At 42.9% G+C, this 21977-nt stretch overlaps 1 protein-coding gene across 2 annotated transcripts in view; it reads right to left on the reverse strand.

The window, feature by feature from the left end:
- Positions 1–10615: 10615 nt before the first annotated feature.
- Positions 10616–21977, reverse strand: part of B3GALT1 (beta-1,3-galactosyltransferase 1) — a 513983-nt gene continuing 502621 nt past the window's right edge. For both annotated transcript variants that reach the window (XM_073647010.1, XM_073647011.1), the window contains one exon: positions 10616–21096. In XM_073647010.1, coding sequence (XP_073503111.1) covers positions 19934–20914 — 981 coding nt within the window. In that variant the 5' untranslated portion in view covers positions 20915–21096 and the 3' untranslated portion in view covers positions 10616–19933. The remainder of the gene's footprint in view (positions 21097–21977) is intronic.

The following is a 21977-nucleotide window of genomic DNA, read 5'->3' on the forward strand; positions in this document are numbered from 1 at the left end:
CTGAGAGAACACTTGTGAGTAAAACCCCTGAAACTGCATCTCCTGACTCTGACTCTTCTTACTGACCGTCACAACCCCCATCATCTTCACCTGCTGCCCTGAGGCCATACCCCTCCCGTTGGGGGTTATACCATCATCGCTGCACCCATACCACCGGCCTCAGCGGACTGTTCTGCAGCGGCGGCTGCAAAGCCGTACTCAACGGGTGGCGTAGTCGACATCCAAGTTAACATCTACTGCCATAGACTGCCACTTAGTTTGACACCCTGGGCACGGACCGGGTCACCGCCACAAGGACTACTACCCCTATCCAGATCCGGCTCCGGGTATCCCCTGAACATGGCCCAGGGGGTGCGTCAACTTTGGCGTAGTCGGCAGGATCTCGTGCCCGCAACCACCGGGTACTGCGTGCCTGAAGAAAAGTTCGCATTTACCTCAAAAAGAAGTCTCCCGCCGGTTCCGGAGGGTCCCCGCCATCGGACGCCATCTCGGATCGGTTCCCGCCATTTGCCCGTCATCTGCAGTCTTTTCCCGCCATCTGCAGTGTTTCCCGCCACTGGGAAGCGATTCCCGCCATCTAAGAAGATTTCCCGCCCTGGCAGAGCGGACGCCAATTATGTGCGTGCCAGAGGGTGGTAAGAGACGACCTCCCATCGTGGGCCAGGACCAAGAATGGCGCCAAAAACGAAGACCGCCCCCACCAGCAGAGACTGCAATGATTGAGATGTCCATCAGCGTGGGGGGTCTGCCCCTGGAACTGACAATCACCAAGTTGCCCGAGGACCGCCCTCAATGTGGGCGGAGACAGAACAAAAGAGAGAAGATGGGAGCAGCTTGGAGAAGTCTGGAGGAGCCGTACCCGGAGATGGAGGGAGAGGCAGGCAGCACCGACCCTGTGGTCAGGAGCCTGATGCAAGCAACCACCCCACAAGACCTGGTGGAGATCCTGGCACAGCTTCCCCGAGACCGGGAGCGTGCACAGACCGCGCTGGAGGGCCTCGCACGGAGAATGGCCCAGGTGCAGCGAGAAACGCTGATGGAGTGGAGCAGGGAGATGGCCCAGCAGGCTGGAACCCGCCAGCGGAGCACACCACCCGCAACGAGGAGCACGCCTGCCCCTGAAGAGGATGCAGAAGGGACGGAGGCCGGAGACGACGCCGCAGAGGGAGCTGAAGAGACGGAGGCAAGTAAAGGGGACGTTACTAACCCGAGCCCAGCCACCGTAAGCCTACCCCCGCTCCCCGTCGCAGAGCCCGAAGTCCCACTGATCGTGCCCGTTGCCGCACCGCTACCGCTCCAGACTAGGCCCCAAGCAGGAGCCGCGACCACGCCCCCTGTGACGTCCCGCGCCTCAACCCTGAGCGTGGCCAAGCAGGAGATGCCACCGGCCTGGTCGCAAGGCCGAGTGCCCCCGGGCGCCGCCGTCTTCACGGTGCCCTTTACCTTCAGGGTACCCCAAGCCTGGTCGCAAGGCCTAGTGATCCCGGGCGCCGCTGCCACCACCGCGCCCTCAACTTCCACTGTGCCGCACCTGGGTGAAGACTTGTTTGCCCAGCACACTTGCCCGGATGGGCAGCCCTTTGCGTGGCCACCGGAGTTCTACCATCCCCGACTCCGGAAAGAAAGACCCCTGGATGAGCCCCTAATCCCGGTTCCGGCGCCCGTCAAGATGACCCCGCTCTCGTTAGAGGAGGCGCAGTTTGAGTGGGACCCCGCAGGAGGAGACCTCATCGGGTTCACTCAAGAGACCCGGGCGGCTGCAACTGAGCGTGCGGAGTGCTGCCGCCAGCAGTTGGAAGTCTTTGAGCGAGAACGGAGAGAGAGACGGGTCCGCGAGGAGCGGCTGCAAGTAAAGAGTGCAGAACAAAAGAGCCGGACCCGAAGGAACCCCCGTGCAGCCCACGGTCCCCGTGCCACCGGGACTGTAATCAAATTCCAACTGCAGCACGGTTGGGGCTTCATCAGAGATCATCACACCCCCGGCGACGTCTTCGTGACCAGAAGAGATGTCGAGTCCCACCTACCGGAGGGACACAGAGGTCGTGACCTTTACCTGGGTGATGAGGTCACCTTCACCCGGCACCAATGTGCCAAAGGACCCTATGCCCTTCATGTACACCGTCTGACAGAGAAAGAGCTGAGGTGTCAGGAGGAGCAAGAGGACCCGGACGGGTCTGAAGGGTACACGGAGGAAGGAGCTGGAGGACGTCGCCACTGATGTACAGTAGGAGCACTGTAAATAGTTACCCGTGAAGGTACAATAACTGTTACCATTATAGTCCCCGTTGGGACCAGTGAACTGTTCCAGTGTGTCCCATCTCCCCACAGGCTGAGGACTGTGAGCAGCCATCCCCTTTTCCCACTGGCCGAGGACTGAGAGCGGCCATATCCCTTGTATATAGTTGCGCTTCCTAAAGTGCCCCCTACCGGTTTTATAGGAAACTGTTTTTTATACCAGAGACTGTGGCACTTACCTGGTCACAATTTGCACAAGTGGCCAGAGGTCAAAAATGTTTTATATGAAAAGTTTTATTATGATGAAAGAGTTAATATTATTTTATGATGTGTCCGTAACATTTTAAAAGAGAAGTACCTCCCATAAAGGGATGATTGAAGGTTACTGTTTATATATTTTATATGAAGTGCACTTTAAAAAGCTTGTATGTTTTATGTTTTTGCTCTTTTACAGCCCGAGGACGTGCTGTGATTTACCAGGGGGGAATGTAGCACCCTGAGGACTCGGCTGCTACAGGGGTATTGCACCTCACTCCAGAGGTGTGGTATTCCACTCCCGGGTAAGGATGGAGTGTGGGACTGAGCTCAGTAGGCTGCATGCACTACATACATCCCATTTCCGGGGGACAGAACTACGGTACTCCCACCAGTATATGTGCAGGTACGACAGCGTCTGTCCCTGGCTGGAGTGGGAGGGGGGTGGAACATCCCAGTAGTGTAGGGGCAGATAGGGGGAGTAGTCTGGGTAAAGCTAGGAGCTCATTGGGTGCTAGTCACCTGGGCTCACACATAGAGGGAGTATATATGGTGGGCACCATCTTAGGACAGGGTCTTTTTAGCCTGAGGAGCAGAGCAGAGGAGTTCAGCCAGGAGGGCTGACAGGGAGCTGTGGCTCCGGCTGGACCCAGCTCCAGAGCTAAGCCTGCAGAGGAGAGAGGAGAAAGAAGGACCCAGAGAGAAAGACAGAGGGAACCCCAAGAACCCAGAAACAGACCAGAAAGGGTGAAGGGTTGGCGGACACGGGTACCGGAACCCGAACTGGTGGAGGCCATTTATCCTCAGCCAGGAACCGGAGGTCGTGGTCAAGATTTGCCACGACCCTCACCAAATCCACCAGAAAGGCACACCAAGCATAGGGTCAGGGAACCCAGAGGAGGTTTGACCACTAAGAGACCCGAGGGAGCCGGCCAAAGGTGGATCCCTGGTGGGAACGGCCAGAGACAGAGAGAGAGAAGGGAGCTCAGGACCACGCTTCAGAACTGCCTGGGGGTTAGCCGAGTCCAGGACCTGGTGGACGCAGCACGGCTCGGGTGGTCACTCAAGGCCAGAGTGACTGAGAGAACACTTGTGAGTAAAACCCCTGAAACTGCATCTCCTGACTCTGACTCTTCTTACTGACCGTCACAACCCCCATCATCTTCACCTGCTGCCCTGAGGCCATACCCCTCCCGTTGGGGGTTATACCATCATCGCTGCACCCATACCACCGGCCTCAGCGGACTGTTCTGCAGCGGCGGCTGCAAAGCCGTACTCAACGGGTGGCGTAGTCGACATCCAAGTTAACATCTACTGCCATAGACTGCCACTTAGTTTGACACCCTGGGCACGGACCGGGTCACCGCCACAAGGACTACTACCCCTATCCAGATCCGGCTCCGGGTATCCCCTGAACATGGCCCAGGGGGTGCGTCATATGTATGTATGCATATGTGTATATGCACATGGATTATGTTAATAGTTAATGAATATATAACTAATAGCTTCCATTCTTATTGTAGAAATGATTTCCTGGGAATGACGTATGCATATGCATGGCTGCTAACAGAGAGATTCATGTCGAGTTGGCAAAGATGGCGCTGAGAGACGAACTCACCCGCTCCCATCAGAATTCCTAAGGCGTTACTCAGACCAAGAGATACATAGATGAGCAAATTACAGTGTGCCTGCCGAGTTATCAGAAAAGAGCAATAAATTTTACTAATCCCACCTAGAAGGAGAATACTATTTAACCCTATGTCTACGTAATAAAGTATGCCATTTGCGTGGTTCAGTCTCTGAGTGAAGTTTTTCAACCAGATTAGCAGATTTGGTTAATTAGCTTCTCTGCATGCAGTCAGACATCTTTAATTTGGAGGAGAGCAGTTACCTGGTGTATCTTAAATTGGTGAAACCCCCACAGTGGGAGCAGGAGCTCTGTATGAGCTCTGCTCAGAGGAGAGGGCCTAGTTTGAGAGGCCCAGGAGGACTGGCTGGACGAGGAACGGAGCAGAGGGAAGGCTCCAGAAGTGAGGGGATCCCAGGGGCACGGCGAGTGCGGAAGCCACCCGTGCACCTGAATCTGCAGGAACGTGGAGGGATCGGCCCCTAACTAGTAGAGAACTACAAGGCTCAGCTAGAAGCCGGAGGTTTCTGTACTTTCAGGGTGCAGCTGCTCACAACCGCAACTACATAGCTAAAAAGGTAACCACATAGGATTCAGGGGACTGCAGGTTGCCCGCCAAAAATCCGAGGTTACCGGCTTGGGACCCTGGTTGCCAGGTGCAGGGCAGGAGGGTGAGAGCCAGCGCAGGAAGACGACCGAGGAAGGCACACAGACCGGGGTCCCGTTACGTACTCTTGAAATACCTGGGAGTTTCCTGAACCCCTGCCTTGGTAAGCACAGGACGGCGTGGGAGGTTACTCTGGTCCTGGTAACCTGGAGTTCTCACCTTAATACTCACCTATGCAACCCCTCATCACTTCTTATTATCGCTGTCACAAGTGCTGAAATACCCAGGCCTCTCTTGCTGGTTGGAACTGGAAAGGACAGTTTTGCACATGCGCGTGTAAGGTAAAGGCAGACGTGCATAATATCACGATGCCATGACCTTTCACAAACTTGCTCAGAACTCGCCTGGGCCTCATCAGAGCAGGGCGTTTCGGCCAAACGTGAGAGGCTCCTGGATTCAGCGATCGGTGGTGATAAGAAGTTGCAGTGAGTACTGGACAGGTGATGGTGAGGAGCAGAGGGGCCGGAGAGATGAGCGGAAAGGGGAGTATAAGGATTTTATTTTATTTTTTACATCTTAAGTCTATTATGCTCTAGGGTCTGGAAAGACCCCACAACATAAGGGACATTCAATTAGTGAAGAATAACTTTTCTGTGAATCGAATTTCCCGGGAAAATCCACGCGAATAGACATTCGATTTTTGCCCGATCGGCTCATCTCTAATTAGGCGTACTAATATATGATGATACACATCTAAAACGTGGGATCCCTAGTCTTACTCACGAGATATTATGACGCGCCCCCTGGGCCATGTTCGGGGAACGTTGCGCACGCGGGGAATACCCGGAGCCGGATCTGTCGGGGTTAGTAGTCCTCGTGGCGGTGACCCGGTCCGTGCCCAGGGTGTCAAACTAAGTGGCGGAATTTAGTATAAGCTGTTATAGTGTTCGACTACGCCACCCGTGGATTGCGGTCAGTGGGGACCGCCGCTGCACTGCAGACCGCTGAGGCTGATGTTGTTCGTGCAGCTTAGTATGGGATGACTCCCCACGGGAGGAGTATTGCCTCAGGGCAGCTAGTGTGGATAATGATGGGAGTGATGGTGCGAGTGTCCCAGTACTGATGGTGCTGGTGCGACAAGGAACCCCAGAGACGTGTGTTGCAGTTTCCAAATCTTTACTCACGATTTTGGTTCAGATCACCCCCGGCCGAGAGTGACCACCCGAGCCGTGCTGCGCCCACCAGGTGCGGGACTCGGCCAACTCCCAGGCAATTTCAGAGCGTGGTCCAGGGCTCCCTTCTCTTCCTCTCTACTGGCCGTCCCCACCAGGGACCCACCTTTGTCCAGCTTCCTCGGGCCTTCTGTTGGTCAAACCTCTCTCCGGTTTCCCTGACCCTATATGGCGTGCCTTCCTGGTGGATATGGTGAGGGGTCGCGCCAAGACTTGACCACGACCTCCGGTTCCTGGCTAAGGATAATTGGCCTCCACCAGTTTGGGATCCGGTACCCTGCTCTGCCAACCCTTCACCCGTTATCTCGTGGGATCTTAGGGTTCCCTCTTTGCTTGCGTCTCTGGGCCTTTCCTTGTGTTTCGGTTCCTTCTTCTTCTTCCTTTTCTCTCTCTCTCTGCCTCAGGCCTCCACTTCAGGCCTGCCTCTGGAACTGGGCCCGGACTGAGCCACAGCTCCCTGTCAGCCCTCTCTGGCTGAGCTCCTCTCTGAACTGAACTAACCGGACTGCACCCCGATCTAAGATGGTGCCCACCTTATATACCTCCCTTCTGACACCCGAGCCCAGGTGACCTGCACCCAATGGGCTCCTACCTATACCCAGAGTCCCTCCCCTCTCTGCTCCTACACCACTGGGATATTCCTCCCCCCTCCCCACTCCAGCCAGGGACAGACGCTGTCGTACCTGCACATCTATCTGGTGGGAGTACCGTTGATCTGTCCCCCGGAAATGGGGTGTGTGTGGTGTATGCAGCTAACTGAGTCCTGTTCCACACTCCATCCTTACCCGGGAGTGGAATACCACACCTCTGGTTCGAGGTGCAATACTCCTGTAGCAGCCGAGGCCTCGGGGTGCTACAATTATCTCACTAGAATGAATAAATGAAAGCTTTGTTCACTGCTGGAAGCTGAAAAGATAAAAGTGTATTCTCAGTACTGAAAATCATTTGGCTCTAAGAATGAAAACAGACTTTACGTACATCTTCCAGATTATCGTGATTGCAACACAAGATGTTTTTAACAATATTTTTGAAGTCATATATCTTGAACATAGTAATTACTGATCTGCTGCTATGATATCTAAGCTCACGAGGCATTCATTTCCTACCGGGGAAAAATACACAGTGCAAATATCATTTCTTGGTGTTTTATGACATTATGTACTTATCTCCTGGCATTCTTTTTAGCGACGTAAACAAGAAAATGGATCTAAATATCAAAACGTCAGTACAAATAATTCAGATTGCTCTGCTTTTATACACAGTATGTGCAGCGGTGGCTGTTAAAAACGATTCTATTTCCAAATTTTTAGCCAATAGTTAAAAAAAAAACTACATGGGTATTTACTTAATCAATTCTAAGATTTTAATTTTGGGAACCATTTTTGCTGAAGAGCAAAGATTTATAAATTGACTTATAGTTGTAGACCGTAACTAGCCAACTTGGCAACCTGATTTACTCATGATTAGTGCCTATGTTTGACCATATGGGGGCATCACAATTTATCAGCCTGTTGTAGGAAATCAGCAGACTTGACCTATAAGATTATCTAAAATTCCTTAACGGGTGTAAGTTTTGATGCCCAAACATGACCCATATCCATCATCACTGAAATTGATGAGGTCCAGCAGAAGAAAAACTCAACTGAACACTTGCTGTAGGGGTTTATAACTTTCTGGAGTATTTTATAAATCTTAATTGTGGTAACACTTCCAATGTTTTTAATATTGCCACTTAAAATATGTTATATTGGTTGTACCCTTGGTAATACATGATACGCTAAACTGACATTGTATACTCCTCAAAATTTAAATTGCAATAGCAAGACAGAACAGTCATACAATTATCAAAAACAAAGAATCCATAGACATGCTAATGATATGTTGAAAAATGCTCATTGGGAGGGGAGTTTAGAGACGCTGCAGGCCATGGCAGCTTGTTTAGGCCACTCAGTAGCATAAGCAACATGAAGGCCTTGTGTTGTGCTGAAAAATGTCTCCTGGGGACATTTTCAAAATTTCCTCATGAAGGCCTCTTCATGGTATTTCCTACATGGTCTCCAGACCAATCTCTGGCTATCACTGCAGCCAAGACAAAAGTGTGACTCATCGCTGAAGAAGGAAGACCATTGCTATTTTGCTCTACACCATGGTAGCCTTTAATAGCAGTGGCATGAGGTTAATGGAACGCCTGGAGCTGGATGTCTGACTAGTAGTCCATTGTTGTGAGAACGCCTTCTGATTTTTGTGTATACATGGTTTGACGCATTAAGCATAATATGTGACATATAATTTTACTTGCAGTAAGGAATGGATCACTATGTGCCATTCTTCGAATCTGATGAGACCATGTTGGCAACGCCATGAAAAAGCATTCACAAGGTAATGTCATACCAGTTCTACTTTTGAAAATATGGTGGTGCATTCACATAATGTACCGTAGACAGTTTTTGTTCCAGGTATACTAACAGCTTAGCATTGCATTGATTTGGTCTTGGAACCAGTGATACTCCCATATTTCCAAGAATCCCATGAGCCATTTTTTAACATGACAATGCCAGACCTCATGTTGCTCGTGCTACTGTAAGCAGACTTTGTTGCCTAAATTTGCTATCATGGACTGAAGTGTCTTGTCTTTCATCGAACACATCTGAGAAGTCACTGGTCATCAATTATAAAGGGAGTTGCCAGCAGCGGATCTTGATGATTTGCCCAAGTGCATTCAGCATAGCAGAACATTCCTCAGTCAACCATTAATCTCATTGATAACAGCCAAGACTGTAAGTGCGGGGATTTCTGCATTTGGTGTTCATACCTGAAATTGAATAAATCAAGATTAATGATGAGCGAACATGCTCATTACTCGAGATTTACGAGCATGCTTGGGTATTTTCCAAGCATCTTTGGCGTGCTCGAATGTTATGTGTGCATGATTTGCGACTGTTTAACAGTTTTAATACACACGAGGAATGCCTGTTTGTTAGGCATTCCGCACATGTATTAAAGCTGTCAAACAGATGCAAATCATGCACACAGAGTGACTCAAATATAACATTCGAGCCTGCTCGCAAAAAGGGTTAACAGAATATGCTCGCTCATCACTAATCGAGATGTTTTTAAAAATTAGTTTCCATTTTCTTTTTATCATTTGCAAATCATTACCATGTCTATCCATCTTGTGATTTCCATAATTCCACAAATTTTTATTCATAGTGTTGCAATTTAAATGTTGAGTAGGATAGTTGCATAAAAGTACATCATAACCAACTTTTAAGTGCATATTTTTCATACAAACATCCTAAAGACCTTTGGGTCTAGGATGCCTTTCCATGTTGTCTGATCTCCATATTATTTATTATATTTTTCAGATCAGTTTTTCTTGAGATGCCTATATGGAACAGTGGAAGCCCTGCGTTCAGTTGGTGTTTCCTGTGCAGCATACTTTCAGCCTGTGTTTCCTCTCTCTCTAAGCCTAATGGACACCATCAGCACCCGGAGGACCACATTGACTTTTAGTGGGATTTATCTAATTCCATCAAGGTTTTTTTTTTCCTTTTTAATGTGTAAAACACGAGTTTTTGGTCAAATCAAAATTTATTGGTAGAAGAATAAGTGAAACACAAATTTTATGTTTCGATTGTTTACAAGGAAATGAACAAGGATCAATTTAGTGTTATAGAGAAGAAGGCAGTCACCCCCAGAAGGTCAATAATGGTATTGGAGGGTGGTGGGGGACTCTCTAAAGTGTGACTATGGAAGACATTGAGAAAAGAAGTCAGGGTTGGTTACCTTTACATCTGCTATCATACCTTCCATATGCCTAATGTTGTCAAATTAAGTGGTTCTCTGGACTCGGCTAGGATGAGTAGGGGGTAGGTGACTTCTACGATCTAGAAATAATCTTTCTCATGGCTAAGGGAAAACATCTAAAAACATTCTTTTTTTATCACTGTAGCAGAATGTTTTTTTTTCACCAGTGTGGTGTGTGGGCGCTGGTAGGTGGGCCTGGATTACCTGCCGCAAAGGATAGTCCACCTACCATGGATGGACAAGATTGGAAAGGATCCAATGTACAAACAAAATGGAAGTAATCCTGCGCTAGTATAGTTAGGCCGTAATAGTTGGGGTTGGAATGGGGGTAAAGGGTAGAGTAGGATGTTCTGATGCACAGTTCAGTTTTTTAAAAAAAAATATTTTAAATTAATGTCACATAAAATATCATATAAAATTAGCACTTCAGGATGTTGTAAGAAATTTTTTTTTTTCTTACAACATCCTGAAGTGCTAATTTTATATGATATTTTATGTGACATTAATTTAAAATATTTTTTTTTAAAAAACTGAACTGTGCATCAGAACATCCTACTCTACCCTTTACCCCCTTTCCAACCCCAACTATTACGGCCTAACTATACCAGCGCAGGATTACTTCCATTTAGAATGTTTTTTTTTGTTGTTTTTTTTTACTTTAACAGATCAAAAAAATATGGTACTTTGTTGATATGAATTCAGACATACAAGACTTTTCCTACATGGCATGATGAAAAATTCTAAAAAAAAAATAACAAAGAAAATCAACCTGGTACTAGCAAAAGCTAAAAACTGATATAATGTAAAAAAAACAAAAATGTTATTGTCCGTAGGAAATAAAACATTCAATACTCACAATTGTTTTATTCTTTATTTTTAGATTGTTAAAAAAAAAGTCAACCTTAATACAGAACAACAATTCTCATCATACCGATCTGTCTATACACTGAACTCGTGCTTCTGTATTTCATTGCTTCATTTTTACAAAGGGAGGATCGGATGTGACTGTGCATGATTTCTTTATTTTTTTTTTCTTCCCTTTTCATGACCGTAATACAAAATAGAATATTTTCATTAGCAGCGAGACCGGTAACTGCACAAAACACCATATGATACGTTAACATCAAAAAATTGCACTTTACAGACATTTAGCTGAAATATTATTTACAGCTCTGACAAGTTGATATCGAATGTTGTATATTTCTGCACGTTGTACAGCTGTAAACGTTTATGTTTGGGATTACTCATCGCAGTTGAGAATGATAATTATTTTGATTTTTAATACTGCGTAAAAAAGTTGGAAATGATTTAATTTGAAAAAAAAAGGCAAAAAATGGATGATTTTTTGACCTATGTGACAAATCCTAATGGAGACAATAAAAATAGGAAAAAATATATCATACTTAGTAAAACTTCCATGATGGTCTAAGAAGAAAATTGGATGGTTAATATCACTAACATTTGTTTACAGTATACTACTTTACAATGTTTTGTATATATTTTTTCTACTTTTTCATTATTGAGGAAGGACTTCCTGCATATACTGTAGTCCATGAGATTGCAAGATAGAGCTATGGGCTAGTCCCTATGTGTCTGATGTAAAGTGCACTTGCTGGATGCTGTATTTGGGAAGGTCTGATTCAGCCATCCTGCCCCAGATATTTGTCCGCTTATCACTAGATCCCTCTTCACTTCAAGAACCTTATCATCTTCTATTGCACCACTATATTATCTTTAACGGTGAGTAGAGATGGTCAACTTTATTTGAGGGGAATTGAACTCTGTTTGAATTTGGCAAAAATTTGCATTTAGATTTTTTGTAATTCGATCTGCATAAATTCTGCAAAATAGCAGCCAACGGAGGCTGCCAAGTTGCTGAATAGTAATAGGGCGGAAAAAGGTTAAAAAAGAAAACATATGCTCCTCACTGCTCACCTTTCCGGCCATTGCTGCTACTTGCCCGATGTATGGTCATTTCCACACCTTCATTACATCACATATTTGGTCTAGGGTACAGTAAAGGCCAGGCTTTCTGGCCAAAATCAAACTTGAGCATGATTCCTGGTCTACTTTTGGGAAGACCTCCTGGCCTAGAGTGAACACCGGACTGGAGATGCAACATGACTGAGGAGTGAAGAACTGGACATCAGTCAGGGATCAGCTGGATCGTCCGGAGAGGTGAGTGGTAAGGTGAGCATAAGTATTTTTTTTATAAATCTTCCATTTATTATGCTCTGGGGTCTAGACAAATCCTAGAGTATAGTAAGGGATGTTCAATTCGCGAAGAATAACTTCTCGGCAATTCGAATTCCCCGTCAAAAATCCGCGCGGTCAGGTAAATTTGAATTTTGCCTGATTTGCTCATCTCTAGTGGTGAGGTCATGACTAAAGCAAGTGACTCCTGAAGCCAATAACAAGGATTATTGGTGATGCCAAAGCAGACTGCACGAGAGTGCTGAGCCTAGTGATTGACTGTAATCGTGAAATTACCACTGCAGTCATAAAAACAAAGCCGTTGGAGGAGAGCTGATGCGGAAGCTGCAGGGGATAAGTATGGCTGACTTTGTTTTGTAAGTAAAAGTGGAAAACCGGTTTAAAGAAGTAGCTAGTAAGGTCCGGCTCTCACTAAATATTTCCTAATAGTCAAAAAAATATGAAAATATGGCAAACAAATCAATTGATTTTCTGCACATCCTGAGAGCTGACATGGTACCACTGTTACATATTGTTTAGCACAACTCCTTTGTGCTATTAAGTACAGTAATCAGGCTACTTTTTGTGATGTGATTTACCACGTTCTAAAAAAATAAAATGCATAGTTGATTAAATATAAGACATATAAAGCACAATTTCCACCTGCTACGTAGCTTATATAGTGGAAGAAATAATTATGCATAAATTCCAAGAATATATTTAATGGAGAAAAAAAAAAGAAAATACTGCAATGAATTCAATTTCAAGTTCTAAGACACAAAACATATTGTGGCAATCATAGAAGTTTTTGTCTCCATTAAAAATGAGTAGAAATAATTGTTTTTAATTTTTAGTAAATTTTCACTCATTTAAGGAAACCAAAATAGGATCCCGAGCTTAAGGCGTCTCCAGCACAGTTCAGTAAAGAACCACATGCAATAAGAAAGATTTCCCAGCCACAGTATGTACAACAGATAACATAAAAATCTCCTAATTATATACACCTCCATCATTATATACAAATGTACAGACAGTGGAAATAAAATGTACAAGAAGAACAGGCTCTTTATTCTCATCATCCGCTACTGTACAGTGTACTCTGTAAAGCTGTCGGGATAATTCTAGGATGATTTCCATAATTTGGCTCCTGCAGAAAAAAAATCGAAATTGTAGAAAAGAATTGAAGCGGTTGTCCAGCCTTGGGACAAAAGTCAGCAGTCAATTGACATGAGTGCAGTCTGCAGAATCATGACAGTGGGCAGTGTGCACACTGTCATGATTCACCAGTATTCCTGGTGCAAGCGGGTGGTCCCGTGACCTCATGTATGGATTTTACATACTCGCAGTCACATGCCGACTAGACGTGTTCAGGTTCTTTCAATAGGAATGAACTGAGAGAAGCTGGATGAGATTAATTGGCGCATGACAGCCAGTATGCAAATTACATACAAGAGATTACGTGACCGCCAACTCGCATCGGGGAATCGTGACAGTGTACACACAACATGGAGTGATTACAGACTTTTATCCCAACTCTGGACAACCCCTTTAAGTTATTATAGAAAATAATTTCTGACTTTTTGTGAAGGATAGGAAAATGCATGTCTGCTGAAGCGACACCCATAGGTTATGTCAGGTATTGCAGCTCAGTTCTTCTGAAGCGAATAGGATTGACATGCAATACCACATAAAACATGTTAACAGATGTGGTGGTGTTTTTTTTTTAATTAAAACTGCCATATTTTTTTTTAATCCTGGATATCACCTTTAAAATGTAATAAAAATAATTGGATTTCAACAGTAGCAATCCTGATGCATGAGAATAAGATAACTAACTTTTACATGTTTTATTCCTTATATCCGGCACTGAGCTAAAAAGAGTTAAAGGGTTTGTGCCAAGTTTTCAAATGATCAAAATTATCCTATAGATAGGGGATACGTTCCCAATTGCAGGGGTCCAACCACTGGGACCACCATTAATCCCAAGAATGGGGTTGGAGATAACAGATGGCTGTAATTGGCTTTTTTCCAGCGGTCCTATAGAGAATGAATGGAGCGGTGGTCTACATGCTCAACTTTCACTCCATTCAAATGGGTCAGTCCCAGCAATAAGACCCCCAGCGACTGGGAAGCAGTAAACACAATGTAAAAATAACGGCAGGCAGCAAAAGGCATAGAGACACTGCTGTCAGTCCGGTCAGACTCTACGTTTTGGTTATTTCGGCTTCTGTTTGAAGGGATACAATGAGGCTTCCATCTTTTTGACTATAAGAAATAGTGTCAGGACTTTTCGCATGTATGTATTTAATGAAAAAAAAAAAGTGAGAAAAGAACCTCAGGATAAGGCTATCTTTTCAAGGTATACTGGTCTAAGACAATCCCTTTAATGGGCGATTGTAGGAGCATATGTGTCCGAGGAGAAAACCTTTGGTAATGTGAATGTTTACTTTACCAGTGATAGAAATACTGTTAAAAACTGTGAAAATTAAAGGGAGTCGGTCACCCCCAAAATACCAATTTAACTGCATAAACAATTAAATAGGGGATGTTGCTCCTATAAAAATCATATGAGGCATATACAGTTTAACTTAATATTTTCTGAAATACATACTTTTATTTTATAAACAAATAAAGGCTCTTCGGTGCACCTTTCGGTGCGAACTGATTTTAGACATTGTTCGCTCTTGCTAATGGAGCGCTATCAATTACGATAAGAGACTGGATTTAATATGCAAATAAGAGGGCGCAACGGGTCAAGGTCAAGGCCGCACCGAATGGCTCTCATTTACATATTAAACAAAAGTAGTTTTTTTAAGCAAAAATTAAGTTAAACTGTGTATGCCTTGTAATATTTTTATAGGGGCTATGTCCCCTATATAACAGGTGACAGACTCACTTTAAAGGGAATCTGTCAGCAACTTTTTGTTATGTAATCTGAGGGCGGCATGAGCTAGGGCCTGAGACACTAATTTCAGTGATGTATCACTTATTAAAGTGTGCGTTGTTGTTTTAATACATTTAGTGTTTTATCAGCAAGAGATTATCACTTTGAGACTAGCTGCCTTGTGCCAAGTGGTCCAGCTGCACCCCCAGTATGATTAACAGCTTACTGTCAATAGACAATGTGCACAGAAGCTGTGATGTGGGCGGGGATAGCTTTCTGAGCTACATATAAAAACTCAGATTGTATCACAATTGCTGCACCCAGTATACTAAGTCGCTGGAATCAGGGTCTCTTTTCTCACATTATGCTGCTTTTGGATGAGGTAGCAAAAATATGGTGACAGATTCCCTTTAAATATTTTCATGGAGTAAAGTACCATTCATGTCTCACTATTGTGGAGTGACAGGTCTCTCCCTTCAAGTACATGTAGGGAGAGACCTGTCAGTCACTGGCAGCGGGCAGGAAGATGCCGCCAGGAACCCACCAGTTTCCTGTTCGGCTTGGTCCCCGGCAGCGTTTTTTCTCTGAAATGCTGCAGCATTTCACAGTTAAAAATATATAGCTAAAATCATATACCCAGTGCCTGATACATGCTGCTCGTGGATATGGCATCATGCATCAGCGGCCAGGTTCACATTTTAGAGAATCCCATCTTTTTAAGTCTTCCTACTAATTAATATTTTTTTTATCTTCTTTCGATTCATCACTTATTCAGTATGCTTAATTATGACGCTCTAAAGTTATTTTATTGTACAATGGACAGGATTCATAGAAAACATTCAAAAGTCATTGTTATATAACCAGCAGATAACAAAAAAGATATAAGTAGGAAGAAGGGTAAAACTATCTACATCAGTGTTTCCCAGGCTCCAGTCCTCACGGCCCCCAACAGGTCATGTTTTCAGGATTTCCATAGTGTTGCACAGGGGAGAGAATTCCTGATGATGATACTTCTATCAGTTCTGCAATTTTAAGGAAATCCTGAAAACATGGCCTGTTGGGGGCCGTTAGGACTGGAGTTTGGGAAACACTGATCCATATAGAGCAACACGTTTCAACGCTGTACCAGTGTCTTCATCAAGCAATGAAAGCACCTGATAAACGCTGGTATGGCGTTGAGACATGTTCCAGTATATAAATACTTTTATCCTTCTTTAATGTTTATGGCATTTGATTTTTTACCCAAGAATTTATTTTTGAATTATATTTTAGCAAAGGCATCCATTGATTATACATTCTTTTGGATAATCCTCACATTCCGACCGCGACTTATGGAACTGGTAATGCCCAAAGCAGATTTTCTCCTTGAGATGCGATAAAGGAATTAAAGAAATTGGTAGCAAAATTTTATATAGACTTTAATGGTATGTTCACACGGGGTGGTAACGCTGCAGATGTTCTAATATTTTTGGAGTTTTTTGTGTTGGCATGTAATAAAATTTGTATATGAAGGGGGCTTGCTGATTGCTCATTTTGGTAGCTAAGTCAGACTCCTCCGTTTTTGCCAATGCATAAACAGAGAAGGTGAGTAGCTTAGCTATTAGTCCCTTAGCGACCAGGCCAAATTTTTCAAATCCGACATGTCAATTTATGTGACAATAACTCTGGATTGTTTTAACATATCCCATTGATTTTGAGATTGTTTTTCGTGACACATTGTATATTGGTGGTAAACTTAGGTCAATATCTTTTGTGTTTATTTATAAAAATATGAGAAACTTGACAGAAATTTAAAAAAATTTGCAATTTTCAAACCTTGAATGATTATCCCTTTAATCCAGATAGTCAGTCATCCCACACAAAAAAAGTTAATAAATTACATTTCCCTCATTTCTGCTTTATATCAGCACCATCTGTAAAATGTTATTTTATTTTGTTAAGATATTAGAAGGTTTAAAATTGTAGCAGCAATTTTTCATTTTTTCAAGGAAATGTATCAAACTTATTTTTTTTAGGGACCTATTCAGTTTTGAAGTGACTTTCGGGGCCTATATATGGTAAAAAAAAAAAAAAAAAGTGATATCATTTTAAAAACTGCACCCCTCAACATACTCAAAAATGCTGACTGGTAGTTTATTAACCCTTCAGGTGTTTTTCAGGAATTAATGCAAAGTGGCATGACAGGAATGAAAAATGTTATTTTTACCACCTAAATTTTGCTAACTTCTGAACAGGTCACTTTAGCCGGCAAACGCCAAGGACGTTATATGGCTGTGAATTGCCATGGCAAACATCAGGACCACACAATCGTGATCTCAGGGTGCTGATAGGGTTAAAGAGGAAGATCCCACAATCTGTTAACCATTTAAATGCCATAGTCACTATTGACAGCAGCATTTAAGGCACATATGTCAAACTCTGGCCGGTAGGGTGAGTATATTTGGCCTGTGATTACTGTATGGAGGACTATGTGGGGTCATTATACTGTATGGAGAACTATATGGGGCCATAATTCTGTATGGAGGACTATATGGGGCCCATTATTTTGTATGGAGGACTATGTGGGGTCATTATACTGTATGGAGGACTATGTGGGCCCATTATACTGCATGGAGGACTATGTGGGGCCATTATACTGTATGGAGGACTATGTGGGGCCATTATACTGTATGGAGGACTATGTGGGGGGCATTATTCTGTATGGAGGACTATGTGGGGCCCATTATACTGTATGGAGCACTATGTGAGGCCATTATACTGTATGGATGACTATGTGGGACCCATTATATTGTATGGAGCACTATGTGGGGCCATTATACTGTATGGAAAGCACTATTTGGGCCATTATACTGTTTGGAAAGCAATACAGGGCCCCATTATACTGTATGGGACACTTTTTGTGCCCACTATACTGTATGGAGCACTATGTGGGGTCATTATACTTTATGGAAAGCAATGCGGTGCCTCGTTATACCGTATGTGGGACCATTATACTGTATGGAGAGCTGTGTGGGGATTACAGTTGGAGAATCACACTGTGATGTGGTCACCATTCTTTGTCAAAGGGGATTGGGGAGGTATAGTAGGGTCATCATATCATGCGTGTGGCGGGTACTGTGGAGGAATTTACGGTTGGGATATCATACTGTGTTTGGAGGCACTTTTGCTATTATATGTATTATTCAAGGTTTTTTATCCTTTGTTATTACATATTTAAATTTTGCTATTGGGCCATGTGCTTTTTACTGCTCTTACATAACATATTATATTATTCCAATATTTTATTCTAAGATCTATTAATTAAAATGTACTTTGTTTGTGGGACAACCTCTTTAAGTTTGTTTCCATATGAAAAGGTTCATCGTTCTATTTGTTAAGGAAAAACTTCCTCAATCGTAGACATTTTTTTAAATAAATATCAAGGTTGGCATGCAAGTTTGTCCAAGCTTTTAATTTTGGCCCCCTGTATATTTGAGTTTGACATCCTTAATCTAAAGGATTAAATGGCTATGATTAAACACTGGTGCAGCAGGGTGTCGGCTATAGAGTACAGCTAAGAGCTGATGCATTTTCACCAATTGGAGGATGGTATTCTCTTATATCTCAGGTCAGTAAAAAGATGTAATTGTGGTCACTAAGGACTAAGGGCTGTAGCTCAGTGGTAGAGCAACAGCCTGTGAATACTGAGATGCACACTGTGATGCGAGATCGAGTCCTGGGAGAGAAATGAGAACAGGAGGGGGAGAAGAGGTGAATATATAATTACATTTAGAGTAGACCTTATGGCTCAGCAGGTTGTGGGTTTGAGATCAGGAGACAAACAAGAAAAAAATGATAATTTTCTAGACCTTGTGGCTCAGCAGCTTAAAGCACCTGTCAGTAATGTAAAGGTCGTGGGTTCAAGACAAGGAGACTCACAGAAATTGTTTTTAGTAATGGCTGACACTATAACTGCTTTCAAGAGAGGACTGGATGATTTACTCGATACACATAAGATTGTGGGTTACAGTTAAATTATACAAAATGTACAATTGGGGGAGGAAGGTTGAACTTGATGGAACTAGGTCTTTATTCAACCTATGTTACTATGTTGCTATGTTGAAATGAGCAATCAGCTAGACCTCCTCACACAGAGCCCTATAGATACACCCAAAACAGGAATCAGTTTCCTGTGTTGAGCCCAAGATGAGAAGTTGAGCTCCCAGGAACAAGGATAAAATGGGACTTCAGTTGAGTTATGGTAACAGAAGTAAATTAGAAAGTCATGTTGTATTAAATCAAGAACACATCTTAAAATGTTCCTTTCAAAGAAGACAACTCCTTTAATCCATTTCACCATTGATTTCACCATTTGCAATTCATTGGGTAAAATTCTTGGCCAACTTAACGAGAGAATGTGCTGCGGAATTTTACAGCACAGTTTATGTCCAGTACGAATGTAGGGATTCTAAAGACATGTTTTGGAAGTACTTTAGAATAAATATCAGAGAATTTCATTTGAAAAAAATGTAAATTACTGGTATGGTATTTTTGCTATGAAGCCGGATGATTTCCCTTGAGCATGTTACAGTAAGAACTGGTACTGTAGCGTTTCTTGATGCATATGTTCGTGATATTGTGTATTACCTTAGTATGTGATTTTCGATGGTCTATTTTTTTTTAATACTGCAGAATTAGAAACACTGCTGAAGTACATTAACACACAATATACTATTTCTCCTCGCATTTTGATTCTTGAGCTAAGCACGTAGAACATTCTCAGTACAACCAACTACGTCCGGTAAACAAATGTCTTCAGAGTGTCGCGTGGAGACACAAATGGCTACATAAAGGTTTGAATACTTGATAATATTGCACTCGTTGAAATGATACACAGATTTTGATGTAGTGTTGAATCCAGGTTGTATTTTCAAGTCTCCAGATAAAGAAGAATTATCCTCAAAAGTTTTTTTACATTTATGAGAAACCAGTATCTCGAAGTCTCTAATGGCCAGCAAAAGTGAAAAAGTTGTAGAAAGAAGTTTTTTTTTTTTTTTTTTTTTACAACTGGCCTTTACTTGTCCTAGTAACAAAAGAACAACACATTTAAAAAATTAACATCGCAGATGCTTTTTGCTCGACATGTCATTCCAAATTCTATGCATTTCCTCAGGGCCAATCTGATGCACTGTAATGACTCTCCGGTAGCGACACAAGCTGTAAGCCATTTTCCAGTGATTGAAACCACTGTTTTGAAAAGGGTGTATTCCAAGTTTTCGTAAGCATAAGCCAACATATACGTCCTCCAGATGTAAAAGTCTTGTGTGGAGGGATGTTTTATAAATGAGCTCTGCCACATCAGCAGAGAATATATATCCAGTTCCAGAGCAAAACGGTGGGTAGTTGCTCTCTGGGTACAAGTCCCTTGGCATGTACCATTTGCTGCGGACATCCCTTATAGGTCCTCCGTTAATGACGTAACCAGTGAAGTATCTTCTTCTAGGTTTGGTGGTTGGTTTCAGTAGTTTGTATATCAGGTTGTCCATATTTACAAAAATATCACTGTCTGTCTTCATGACATATTTGGCCTTTGAGCAGAAGGTAGCCACCCATCTCATTCCCATTAGTGTTTTGAGAGTCAGGTTATGGTAAGAATCTATGAAGTCTTCTACGACAATATCATGAAATATTTGACTTTCTTGCTCGACCATCTGATTCAAAACGGGGTCAGCATTTTTGCCAAGAAGGAAAAGTGTAACGATTTTAATCCCCTTGAAGTTACTTTCGTTGCCCCAAGTTTCTCGAATCGCTTGTCTTGCATCAAACTCCTTATGGGTTGTGCTTATCAGAATGACCAGAAATGGACTTCCATTATTTTCACACTTTTCAGGTTCATTAATAACAAATTCAAAAGAATGAGGATTTATGGGTCGAGTTCTAATGTTGCCAAAGGAAATGTTTTTTTGAGATATAACAATTTTGTTCAGCCTGTAACCCGTGTAATTGGATGTTGGACGGGTGACACTTAAGTACCAAAGAGCGCTGGCCCAACACACAACCGTCAAAATGTATAAACATGAGACCTTTGAGGCCATTGCTTCTGGAGTCTTCTAGAAGATGTTTTCTGGAAACTGTCGCCCTGGTATTTTGATCATTTTCTTATCCAATGGGCGCAACATATCAGTTCAGAGATATCTTAGATTTTTTTAAGGAAATGGTCTAAAATCCAATATTAATTACTTATTCTTTTGTAGTCTCAGTAATTCCATTGTTCACTCTGTAAAACAAAAAAGACAAAAAATGTTTAGATATTGGGTACATCAAGAGATCTATTTTCATTTCTAATGTCAAATTTAAATAGGTTGTTCCATGTGCCATTACAGACAAGAACTCACAGATCCTTTTTAAAAGGGAACTACCACGTAGGGAGGAAATATTGGAATTTTCCATTGTGATTTGCGCACAGAAAGTGGATTACATTACCAGCCATGTAGAAGTGAATTTTGGAAAATGACCTGTGATTTGGAATTTCAAAGCTGCTGCTTGCCAATTTCTGTTGTAAATTTTCACCATGAATTTGCAACAGCTGTAAATTTGTTGTCACTTCTTCACAAATGTGCAGGAAAACTGAATGATGGAAAAATCTGCAAAACAAATTGTGGCAGATTTTTCCACTAATTGTACATCTATAGCAACCCATTTTCCCAGGTATCATATTCTTACCCAAGAAGAAGAAGAGATCCATAAATTAAGATAAAATACATATTCATTTATTGATCAAAAATATAAAAAACATGAAAAAAAATGTATAAGGGAATGCTTCAAAAAAGGGACACATAGTACGCCCAGCATAGATTACAGTTATATGAAAAAGTTTGGGCACCCCTATTAATCTTAAGCTTAATGTTTTTTAAAAATTGGTGTTTTTGCAACAGCTATTTCAGTTTGATATATGTAATAACTGTTGGACACAGTAATGTTTCTGCCTTGAAATGAGGTTTATTGTACTAACAGAAAATGTGCACTCTGCATTCAAACAAAATTTGACAGGTGCATAAGTATGGGCACCCTTATCATTTTCTTGTTTTAAATACTCCTACCTACTTTTTAGTGACATACTAAAGCACTTTTTTTGGTTTTGTAACCTCATTGAGCTTT

Source organism: Phyllobates terribilis, unplaced genomic scaffold, assembly GCF_046119375.1.
Source record: "Phyllobates terribilis strain yellow unplaced genomic scaffold, ASM4611937v1 Scaffold_9__5_contigs__length_417890890, whole genome shotgun sequence".
NCBI lineage: Eukaryota > Metazoa > Chordata > Amphibia > Anura > Dendrobatidae > Phyllobates > Phyllobates terribilis.